At 39.9% G+C, this 12064-nt stretch overlaps 1 protein-coding gene across 1 annotated transcript in view; it reads right to left on the bottom strand.

Annotated features, from left to right (window-relative positions):
* Positions 1–134: 134 nt before the first annotated feature.
* The window catches only part of ABHD5 (abhydrolase domain containing 5), a 15787-nt gene continuing 3857 nt past the window's right edge, over positions 135–12064 (bottom strand). The window contains exons 4-7 of the mRNA XM_015564848.1: positions 6157–6311; positions 5503–5614; positions 2680–2866; positions 135–1549 (exon numbers count right to left, since the gene is read on the bottom strand). Coding sequence (XP_015420334.1) covers positions 1460–1549; positions 2680–2866; positions 5503–5614; positions 6157–6311 — 544 coding nt within the window. The 3' untranslated portion in view covers positions 135–1459. The remainder of the gene's footprint in view (positions 1550–2679; positions 2867–5502; positions 5615–6156; positions 6312–12064) is intronic.

Raw genomic sequence — 12064 nt, 5'->3', positions numbered from 1 at the left:
AAAATAATGTTGAAAACAGAATATTCAGTCTTTTTGGCAGTTAATCAACAAGTGATACAACCTTACTTCTAACAACCAGAAATTTCTTAATTAACCATTTAAAAAATGCAACAGTCAAAGACATGAAACCATTATTTGCTCTAGGTTATTGTTTTTATTTCCATAACCACCTTCCTGCTAGACAAGAACATTAGCAAAACCTGAGTCAGAAATGCCGTGTCCGTGCCAATCCTGCTGTTTCTTCTTCAAAGGGTCTTCTCAGCAGCCAGTCACCACATGGAGCTTTTCACAGTCTCAGAGGTTCTCCTCATTTTAAAACAGCAAAAAAGTTCTACACTCGATGGCAGTTGTTAAATAGTTCAATCACCCTTACAGAATTTTAGTATAAATTCAAGCATGTATATTAACACAAAACTTAAAAAAACAAAAACAAAAAAACACACCAAACAAACCCAAGTGCTAGCTCATCCCTGGTGCCATGAGATGTAACAGCACTATCTATTTTTATATTTAGTGGTAAAAATATAATCCAGCTTTAGCACCAATCTACAAGATTAGATGTTAATGAAAATATACGATTTGGCTTACTGGAAGGTAACAGTCCTACTATCCCTCAGTGAGGAAATCTGTTCCCTTTGCTGCATCCTGGCTCACAGAAAAGACAAATATTAATGTGAGGAAGAAGGACAGACTTTGTTAAGGCTTTTCAGTACTTGGATCACCTAAGTATTACTGTTGAGTTTTGCTGGAAATGGAGAATTGCATCACACATAGGAGATCCCCAGGAGTTACACTGTTGTAGATATGTCAGGATGGATCACATTTAAAATGCTGACCATAGCTTTGCAGCCTTAGAGTACAGAGGAAAATCAGAAAAATTAATGCTAGTGATCAATTCCTATCTTTTTACCCAAAATGCTATCTCATCACTCCATTTCAAAAGTGAAGTATTCTAAGAAGGTGACACATTTTTACATAAAAACACATTGAATTTTGATGCATTATATATCAGTTATTAGACATGGCAAATACAAGCAAAGAAAATAAAGTGCACCATTACAGTATATAAAACATAGATACAGAAATCACTTTTTAAAATAGGCAATGTAGATTGAAATATAAAAAGTGCCTGACATAGCAAAGTTAGACAGAAATGAAAAAAATTTCAGTTGAAAAAATTACCATTTCTCAGTACAGCAGAGTGACAACCAACCTTTTATTAAAGCTATTAGATTTGGAGGCTCTTGTATATTTTGGCTTTGTGAGGGAGAAAGAAAGGCATTCTTCTAGAAGGCACTAACTGGTTAAAGTGTGCAAGCAGCTTCATTCACAGAGAAAACAGGTGCAAAGTGCAGTCAAGAAGACTGCCTAGTTCTGTTGTGTTCCTTACTCTTCACCGTGGACTGACTGTGGCTGAGGAGCTGTGTCAGTCAGCAGGCTTCCCCCACCACCCAGGTGCTCAGTCCACAGTGTCACAGATCTCCTTCACCTTGTGGTTGAAATCATCAGGTTGATCTGCATACACATAATGCCCTGCCCCAAGGATGGCCTGGGAAAGGAAAAGCAGGTGGTCAGTGAGGAAACGGATTTACTAAAGCAATGACATAAGCAAAGACACTTATCAATGAAAGTGAGAACCGTTGTATGTAAATAAGACATAGGGCTTGATCCCCCGTGTGGGGTGTGCAGGAGGCAGCTGATCAATGATTCTTTCTCATCATTCATGTTTCTATTTCTCTCCCTCTCCCTCTCTGAAATCAATTTTAAAAAAAAGAGTAATACTCTGGGTTCTCTCCACATCACATGACGACGACGTCAGATGAGTGTGACTGTTCCATAGTTGTAGATGGAGAGGGGGTAGGGGAAATGGTACGAACCCTGAAGGGATGTAGGGACCCCCTGTCCCGCCCTCCCCCCCACCCCCTGCCCTGGTCTCCCCAGCTCCCAGGGGCTTCTGGTTGCATCGTGTGTGTGAGGCCACTCGGCAGCTCCACCCGAGCGCAGTGGGAGGCCCCATGAACTCTGGTACATGCTCTGCACAGCATGCTGTCCCTCACTGTCTGTTTGGGAAAAATAGACAACACTGTTCTGTGGCAACTAGCTACTATATAGGATGGGGGAAAAGTAGGTTTACAGTTAGTTATTCATATGGAAAATAATACAATTAATAGTAAATAACAATACAAGAATCAACTGTTTCATGTACTCACAACTGTAAACCTACTTTTGCCTCACTGTGGATATTTCTATCAAATAAAGAATCTGATAGAATAAAGAGAAAAAATCTATTGAGCTTCATTAAAATTTTAACATGCAAAAAAATAAACAAACAAACCATTCCAAATTGATCACTAAGACAGGGCCAGCAGATAAACTGAACAAAGTGAGAATGTGCTGCTTTGTGAGTGGGAATTGGCCAAGGTGCTACTGACCTACCCCGCTTCCAGTCTCTCCCACCTCACAAACACTGCGGCTCTAAGGACGGGCAAGGCCCTTAAGAAAGGCAAATCACCGCCCAGACATGAAGACTAGTGTGGGTCCAATCCTACCCCATCACAAGTGATCCCAGATCTCAGACCGAGGCTGCAGTGCACAGCTGAGGTGGCCTGAAATCTCACTGAAGGCAAAGATTAGGACAGATCTCACCTACGACTGAAAACCCCAAACCCACCCACTTACTATTGTCTTCACGTATGAATGTGGTCGTAAGGACTGGATGCTGGTGCCAGAATTGCCGTCGATGCAGGACCGCGCACCATAGATCACCGAGACTGGAATGTCAGGGTCCATTTTGCCGATTCGCTGGAGCATTGGCCTTTTTGCCCATCCATAAGGAATAGTCATGTTTCTGAATGCTGTCTCACCACTTTAAGAAAAAGAGGAAAATCGCATGGATGACTTCTGAGGAGGAGCATGTATCAAAACAGACTCACATTAAACTTCTTCCCACTTAAGAAAAATCTCAGCTTAAACAGAAATCAATTTAGTAGAAACTGTAAACAACCCCACAGAAGATTTATACCTCTGTACACACCTGCAGAAGATATGTGCTTTGTTAGATAAACATGGATGTCCAAACTCTAGTTAATTAAATAAAGCCAAATCAAAACTTGCAGCCCTAACTCCATGTCATTAAATGATTACATTTCCTATGGGGATAATTAAAATGTATTTTTTTCACTCTAACTTATTTCAAATGTAGAAGACAGCTTTTCCACAGGTTCATAGCACTAGCTTTTCACAGGCAATGGCAAAGCCTATACCAAGATAAGAAGAAATTAAAATTAAGCATTTTCTGTGTATTGTTTACATTTTTAACTTTCTGCATATTATGACATGTGACATCTTAAAACCTTTTTGGCTGAGAGAATGTGCCTTCAGGAACTAGCCATTTCTTAGAGGCGACAAAGGACTCCATAGGGAACATGCCTTTGATATGCAAATGGCTAGTGCAGAATCCTGCCTCTTCTGTTGGCCCAGACATTCTAGGAGGCAATGTTTCTCTGCCTTAATCATCCCAGGACCAGGTGCCAGGCAACCAGAGACTATGCCCATTCTTCGAGCCTACTGAAATTACTCCACTGGCCAGTCCCAAATGCTAACATGCCTGCTGTGTGCCTTTTCCGAAGACCCCATAAAGGCTCTGACCTAGACTTTCCCTTTGCTCCTGTCTTCTATCTCCTGTCCAAAACCTGGCCTTTCTGTGATCCCTTGGGACCTGTGAATATAATGAACTGTTCTCTTGAGTCTTTCCTGCTTCTTCTCTTGTAGCCATGGCTATCTGAGTGACCAATACAACACTTTGCAAACTCCCAGGATAGACCCATTTTGCTGTCATTTCTGCTTCCCTTACAGTACTGGGCATAATTCTGAATTGCCTTTTATGAAGACTTTAAGTTCCACCGTAAGAAAGGCTACACAGCACAAGTAATCATGAAATGTAAGTGAAGAATAAAACACTAAGACCGTGTAGGAAAACACATGATTTATCTGGGATAGACCACTCAAAACTGTAGGACTAAGTCAATAAAGTGTGGAGACCTAATCCACCAGATCCAATTGCCTGAGTCACAAAACAATCTCTTGAGGACCCCAAACCTCTGCAGCCTCCTTCTAACCTACTTTGTTAAAGACCACAGCCACACGGCCACAGCCACACCTCAATACCTTCCATGGCCTCAATCTTTAATGAAGTAGGTATACATATTCGCTGTCAAAAGTTAGGGAGGAGAAAAGTGAGGGAGACTATCTCTGCATCTAGCCTCTCAGCCTTTCACTCAAGCCTCCATCTTAGATAAGATGCGGTACCACTTCTATGTTTTAAAGTGTGGGCCATGGCCTAACTGCATTAGAAGCATCTGTTAAAGATGCAGCCCAGAACTGCTAAGCCTGACTCTGGGAATCACATTTTGACAAGCTCCAATAATTCTGGTACACACAGAAGCATGACAACCGGACGTTCACCTTCCTACTCCCTTCTTGATCCTCAACCTACCAACTCTAGGGTCTTGTCTTTCGGGCTCCTCCTAGGTCCCCATCTTCGAGCTCTGTTTTCTCCACTAGTTCCTTGCACATACTATCCATATTTTTTTTAAGTCTTTTTTTAAAAAATAAGAAACCACTGTGTTTGGCCTTCTTACTCCCTCTGGATATATTCTCTCTCTCTCTCTCCTTTTAATTACTGTCAAAATACATGCGGGATCTCTCTTCTCCTACCCCCACCCATTACTTACTCCATGCCCACTGCAAACATTAAGAGCTGCTTAGTAACGAGAGGTGCAATCATCAAATGAACTCGAAAAATCCTGCATAGCATCTCCCCTGCACTTGGGAGATTTATTACTCTTAGCAGAGTAAAAGGTCCTAAGAAGATCCATGATAGAGAAAACCATTTAGATTTGTTTAATCCAGCACTCCTTTTTTGGGGAGAACATTCCTATTCAGTTTGGGAATGCTGTTTTATATGAAGTCTTCTTATCTCTCAACTCTGACAATCTCTTAAAGATGCCTGAGACCAAGACTTCCTCACGTGATCCATAGCATTTTAGGGGAAGAAAATAGGTATTGCTTTTTAGATTCCTATCCAGAATCCAGTACAGTGTTTTACACAAAAAGTGCTCCAAGAATAGATGAGTAATTTAAGAATTAGTCATTTAACTACTGATAACATCTCCTAGACCAGTGGTCGGCAAACTGCGGCTTGGCCAACCGCAGCTCGTGAGCCACAGGCGGCTCTCTGGCCCCTTGAGTGTGGCTCTTCCACAAAATAGCGGCTCTTCCACAAAATACCAACTTCTGTGCATGGGCTGCGAAGTTTCAATCGCACCTGTACGTGCGCACCCCCACGTGGTATTTTGTGGAAGAGCCACACTCAAGAGGCCAAAGAGCCACATGTGGCTCGCGAGCCATGGTTTGCCGACCACGGTCCTAGACTATTCACATATTTTCAAAAGAGAAAAGTCTAAACTATGAACACAGTACATTTAGAATGATAAGCCTTACCTTGGAGTCTGGACATTACAGTGGTAGATATATTCTGTCACAGTCTCATCTTCAAACATTGAAGAGTACTTCCGTTTGAAATCAGGCCTTAAACGCTGTACTAGACTTAAACCTATTTAATAGAAAATGAATGTTTTAAATTATCAGTGTTTTAAATTATAATTGACTTATAGATTAATACAGAAAGTTTCAGTGTTTGCTTATATGCTTACAACATATGTATTCAAATGTATATTTTAGGTGGAAAGAAACACATATCCTAGAAGCTGCTTTCCTCAAGTTCCCTAAGGAGAGCTTAAAGTAAGAATTAAAGTGTCCCATAGTGACTTACAGATGTTCTTCAAAAACATATGATCATTTTCTAATACTTGTTTTTGTAGGAAAATGAATTCTACTAAACATGGCAGATGAATAGAGCAACTCATACATAAAATTAATTTACATTTTTCCAAGATATATGTATTTCTGTGAAAAAATAAATTCAGGGTTTCTGCTTGGGACACTAGCAATACTACCTGCTAAGGCATCCACTGTGGCCCTATGGCCCTGAGGGGAGAGCAGGGACAAGGCCCCCAAAGGAAAGAAGATAAAGAGCAGGAGCCATCATATTTCTGGGCCCCAGGGACTAACCAGGGTGCAGATCTAAGCACTCACCAAAGGGTCCTGCAATCCTGAGGCCAGCTAAAGGGTTAAAGGGAGTCAATACTGCTCCCAGGGCTCTGATCCAGACTGGAATTGGTCTGTCTTGATCAGCAAGGTCCGGTCGCTCAGGGAAACCCCAAGGCTCCACTAAAATGAGATGATTTACCCTGTTGGGAAAAGAACAGATATAAGTTCATTTGGCAAATTCACCCTAGAATGTAAAGAATTAATACAATTTATGAAGTAAAGACAAAAGAACCACCTTCAACAACCTTCACATTACAGACAAGACCGATGGCTGAATGGGTTACATTACATCATGTTCTTATTACATATAAACTTGTGAGATTTGATAGGATGAGAGGTATTACCTAAGGGTATATGATATTGTGTGACTATTCTTGAGAAACGGTATTTGTTGTTGTTTAAGCTACATTCTGACAGATGACCACTCAGAAAAATCCAGTGGTTCAATCTATCTCAAGGTTGACACTGCAGAAATGACTGGAGATTAACATTACACTCATAAAATAGCTTAGGAGTTTAAGTCGGTTCAAAATAACTTTAAACTGACTTTTCACAAACATAAGGATAATGTAACAAAATGGGCTGAAAAGGTACCTCCTAGTTTTGGATGCTATTTTGGTGAACAGGAGCATACCTACCCTACCCATGACATCATGCTAAACTGGCCTCAGATTCTATCCTTTCCTAATTTTCTTCCTTACTGACAAAAGATAAACTTTTCAGTCCAAACTCATATAAAATTGTTTCATATCACTAATGGTTTTATTTTTCCATCTTTTGAAACTGCTTCCTGATGAGAGAAAGCCAGAACTCTCAGCAGTACTTTCTTCCAGTGGCTGCATTATATTTTATAGTAAATCACGCAGACCTAAGCAGAGCATAACGGTCCTCCCAACACAGATGATACTCAACAGCCAACAAATGCCAGCAAAAATCTCCCAGGGATGAATTGCCAATGATTCTAAAGTCCCTTTCCTAAGTCATAAATGAAACAGAAAAGTAAAGAAACCAGCACACTGGGTAAAGATGGCTATTATTCCTAATATTAAATGTTTTTCTCTTTTGCCAGCACACGAGTCCTTTGTTCTGACTGCATTTTCTCCAACAGAAAGTTTCAGCGCACAGACCCAGAGCTCCAAGGGCCCTTGGAGAAGTCAGCCCAATCTTCTGTCTCACAGATTTGAGAAGGAAGCTGAGATGCACTGTGTGACCTGCTCCAGGACATAAAGCTAGTGACTGTAGAACAAGGATTAAAACGCACATTTCCTGACTCCAGAACACTAACAGATGCCAACAAGCCACTGGGCAGAGGCTCTCTCCTTAGGACAAACTAAGCCACAAAAAAGAAAGATATTAGTAAAGGCAAAGCCCTTCATTTTTATCAACTCCAGGCTGGTCCTAATACTATACTCTAGATTTCATAACGCCAAGATTTGTAGACCATAACTATGAATCTGTGTGGAAATGTGTGATGCAAGAGATTTCTATAGACTTTGAGTGCCTTCACTCATAAAAGTTCTATGAAATTATTATTTTATAATAGTGTAAGGAAGGGGGAGGGGAATGAGTTTGTTTTGTTTTAATGGCAGAGACTATCTCTGACATTTTGACTTCCTCCTAAATTCCTCTCACACAGCCCACATTGAGATTTGAGGAAGGGGGATAGGTCAGAGGTATGAGTAGAACTTATAAAATAGCCACCTAGTTGAAAGTGGCAGATTCATGTTAAAACATAGTATTATTGCCCTAGCCAGTTTGGCTCAGTGGTTAGAGTGTTGGTCCTCAGACTGAAAGGTCACAGGTTTGATTCCGGTCAAGGGCACATACCTCCGTTGCAGGCTCGATCCCCAAGAGGCAACCAATCGATGTTTCTCTCGCTCTGTCTCTTTCCTTCCCTTCTACTCTCTCTAAAAATCAATGGAGAAAATAGCCTCAGGTAAGGATTAACAAAAAAAGAGAAAAAAATGGTATTATTCACTATTGACTTACCTCTTAGAGAAAAAAATCACCCTAAAAGATGACTAAACTTTTGTTAAAATTTGTTGTAGGATCTTGCACAGTCTGCTCTAGACACTCACAGGCCTGCTAACCCAAGGAGGAGGAGGAGGACAAAGGAAAATTCGCGGGAGGGAAAGTCGAGTTAAGTGATTCTTTCGGTTCTGCCTTAATTTTGGCTTGCCTGTTTACTACGGATCTGCAATACAGCATCCCCAGGTAATAATGCCAGCTTAACAAATTATGCAAAGTGTACATATGAGAGTACATGCCCCCCCCCCTTTTTAAACGAGAATAAATTGCTCCAATAACTGATCCTGTGTCATCAGCCTTGCTTTTATAGAGTTTAGCACATAATAGATATCAGTAAACATTTGGAGTAGTGTTGTCCACATTTCCTTTCAGTCCTTGTCTATAAGGATATACAAATTTTGTAAAGTATAATCAAGTAACAAGCAGAGGGAGCTATCCAGTCTGGATTTTCCTGGTTCACCAGATGACATGAGAACATCAAAATAAGTTCTTATATTAATCTTGTAGGTCATTACTCACTAGTGGGTAGTAAAATCCATTTAGAGAGTCAGAGCCAGTCTGGTCTGATTGTTTTTTATTAAAATTATATTATGTGGAGTAGAAAAATATGTAAGCGTATCATTCCACAAAACTGTTTCAGACACACACACATACACATATAATTCATACTGAGGATTATAGTCAAAGAAGTTTGAAAACCATTTTTTTAAGTTCTGCAACAATGTCTAAACTGGAGTTATATATATATCATCTATTCCACTACCTCAGAAAATAATTGTTGCTTATTTTTTATTGTAAGGTTTTTAAATGAGATAGATTTTGCAAAGTTATCAAATAATAAATATAAAGTAAATGTTAGATAGTCACAGTAGCAAAAATAGGAAGACTACTGGAGAAGAATTCAATCTAGGGAGCTGGGAAGACAGTGGCAAGAACCACCTGAGCAGGGAGTAATTTAACTTTCATCCTCCAGGAAAGCCTGACCACAGGTTTTGTCTCACAGGTTATTACAGCCCTGCAATAGACCAAGTTCCTAGGCTATCTTCTCGCCTCCTTTTCTAATTAAGAGATCATCTCATTTGATAGTAGTTATTTGGTTTTAATGTAGTGTATCTAAATTAGTATAGTAAACCAGACCCTAGCCTCTCATATTCTGTAGCTGACAGCATGATGGGATTGTTAGTTCACATCTAGGATTAAGGAATGGGTCCACCCAGACACCACATGTGAGTCATCCTATCAGACATCTTTGTCAAGAATCAGAGACTGATTTGAACTACATGAAAAACAAAGAACCAGCAGAGCAGGAACAAGAGGACAATAGCCCATCAGTTTCAAAACATAAAGAGGCACTCTTCTCCAGGTTAGCATTAGAGTAGGTCCTGAGTTGGAAAATTGCAGTATGAAGGGCAAAGTGTGGACAACACACAAGCTCTAACCCCTTGGACAGCTGAGTCTCAGTGCTAACAAAGGTATATAACCTGACTTTCATGAATTTTAAGTTCTGCCACCAACCAGATATAATATAACAAGGAGAATATTCAGACCAAGAACCAAAATGCACAAGGGAGTCTGCAGGACCTACTTATGCAACAAGGAAAGGGAAAAAAGGACCAGAAAGAACTCTAGTCAGTGCACAAATGAGCAATTCTCAGATCGAGTTAGGGGCAAGTATTTCCCATTGCCTCCAAGCCACTGAGGGGAGAATGGGACAGGTCCAGAGCACAACAAGCTAGATACCTCCAACTTCAGATCAAGCAGAACAACCTTTCTTCTCAAGAAAGGCTGAGAAGAAATGTTCAGTCCACCTCTGCAGAGTCCGAAGACAGAGCCAGGCAAGGTCAAAAGGTCAGATGATCTGAAAACCTTAGTGAAGAAGTAAAGGCCAGTTGTAACCTACTCTGTTGCAACTTGGAATGGATTTCTTTGCTAAACACTAAGTTAGTTTTTTACTGTCCTTTTCTTTAGTTTATAAGAAATACCTGAGAGTTGGGTAAGAGACATCTGGAGTAGCTAGTTCCATACTTGCTTAGTTGATACTGGTAAAAGATAAAATGAAGCATATTAAATTTTTTAAGAGTTTATTTGAGCAAAAACTGATTTGAATCAGGCAGTGCCAAACCAGTAGTAGTTAGGAATGCTCCACTGAGCAAGAGGAAAGATTGGCTGTTTGTGATTCGATGTCCTTAGTTTTTGATTTCATAACCTTGAGACATTTACAGGCTTAGATTCTGGTTTGCTTACACAGGCCATGGCTTTAGAGCCACATCAGTCTAGTGGCCTCCTTGTTTCATTCATGTAAAACCGGGCACCCACTATGTGCCCAGCAAAGGGTTTCAACTGAATTTCATTAATGATTTGGGATATTTGAAAATCCAGAGAATCTCATTATTTTGAAATTAACTTGTATTGAATAATTTAAGTTATGCAGTTAAGAATTCAAGATTGGCTATTTAACACATTCTATAGAGTTCCACTCAATATTTGTTAGCAATCAGCCAATTTAAACATGCTAATTATTTCAAGCATTCTCATATTCATCTATTGCTAATATTTGGTGGTTCTTGGTCCTGACACTTTAGTTTTAATACTTTAGTTTTATTTCTAGTATCAGGCACAAACATTCAAAAATCAATTTCTATAAATGTAGTCAGTACAAGACTGGAATCACTGGCTTTGTTTTAGATACCTGTTCTGTCAACCATGTCATTCAAAATATGTTGCTATCCTCTTTTATAGGTAATTTTAAAGTGATCATTCCCTTCTGAATCAATGTGAAACACCTTATTTCTTTAAACATTTCACAACTGCAAATGAAAATCTCCCTAACTTAAATAGCAGATAGCCATGAAGGGCCAGGATTCTAAGACTCATAACCAGTCTGGCCCAAGAGACCCATGTCACATCTCCAAGGGATAAATACCACAAGAGTGGCCTCATAAACATGTTACGAAACAAAGGAAGTCCAATCTCCACAAATACCCTGTTGTGTTATACCAGAAAAGTCTCCACTTCCTTCTGTCAGTGACAAACATTTGTCACCAAGAGTAGGACACAATTAAAGGCAGTAATCGAAAACAGCCAATGAGGCGAAGAAAATTTCATTTTTTTTAAAAGAACTGATCTGCCAGTTGAAAAAAACTATTACTGTCTAGCACACAGGACTATAAACTCTCCACAACAGTCAAGTGTAAATGAAGTTTAAATAATGAATCTGTAGCCCTAACCGGTTTGGCTCAGTGGATAGAGCGTCGGCCTGCGGACTCAAGGGCCCCAGGTTTGATTCCGGTCAAGGGCATGTACCTTGGTTGCAGGCACATCCCCAGTCGGAGGTGTGTAAGAGGCAGCTGATCGATGTTTCTCTCTCATCGATGTTTCTAACTCTCTATCCCTCTCCCTTCCTCTCTGTAAAAAAATCAATAAAATAAAATAAAAAGAATCTGTAGAGAAAAGTTGGCTGTTCCAGAGGAAGAAAACCTCAGGTACACCAGGCTGCTGCTCCACGTGTACATGGAGTTATGCAATGGGCAGCCTCACAGTGCATAAATGCACTCTGAAAATGACCATCACCCAATGTCTCATTCACAGACTTCAATGTCACAGTTGGTTGCAATTTTGGATTTAAAAGTTATTCCAATAGAAAAATACACTGGCAACCAAAAATGCTGATTATTATTTATTTCTTTGTGAAAGATGAACAAAACAAAAATGAGCTTTTCCATTTTTTTTTTTTGCACTCTAATGTGACCTCCCCTCAGAGAAGTAACATAAATAATAGGAAATAACACAAGAAAATCAGGTAGAGAAAGGAGGAGATGCTACAAAGATTCTGAGGCAAACACTTATTAATTCAATGACTAGAAAA

Source organism: Myotis davidii, unplaced genomic scaffold (genome assembly GCF_000327345.1).
Source record: "Myotis davidii unplaced genomic scaffold, ASM32734v1 scaffold81, whole genome shotgun sequence".
In the NCBI taxonomy this organism is placed as follows: domain Eukaryota; kingdom Metazoa; phylum Chordata; class Mammalia; order Chiroptera; family Vespertilionidae; genus Myotis; species Myotis davidii.
The sequence above is the reverse complement of the archived record's forward strand: the minus strand, read 5'-3'. Positions and strand labels throughout refer to the sequence as shown.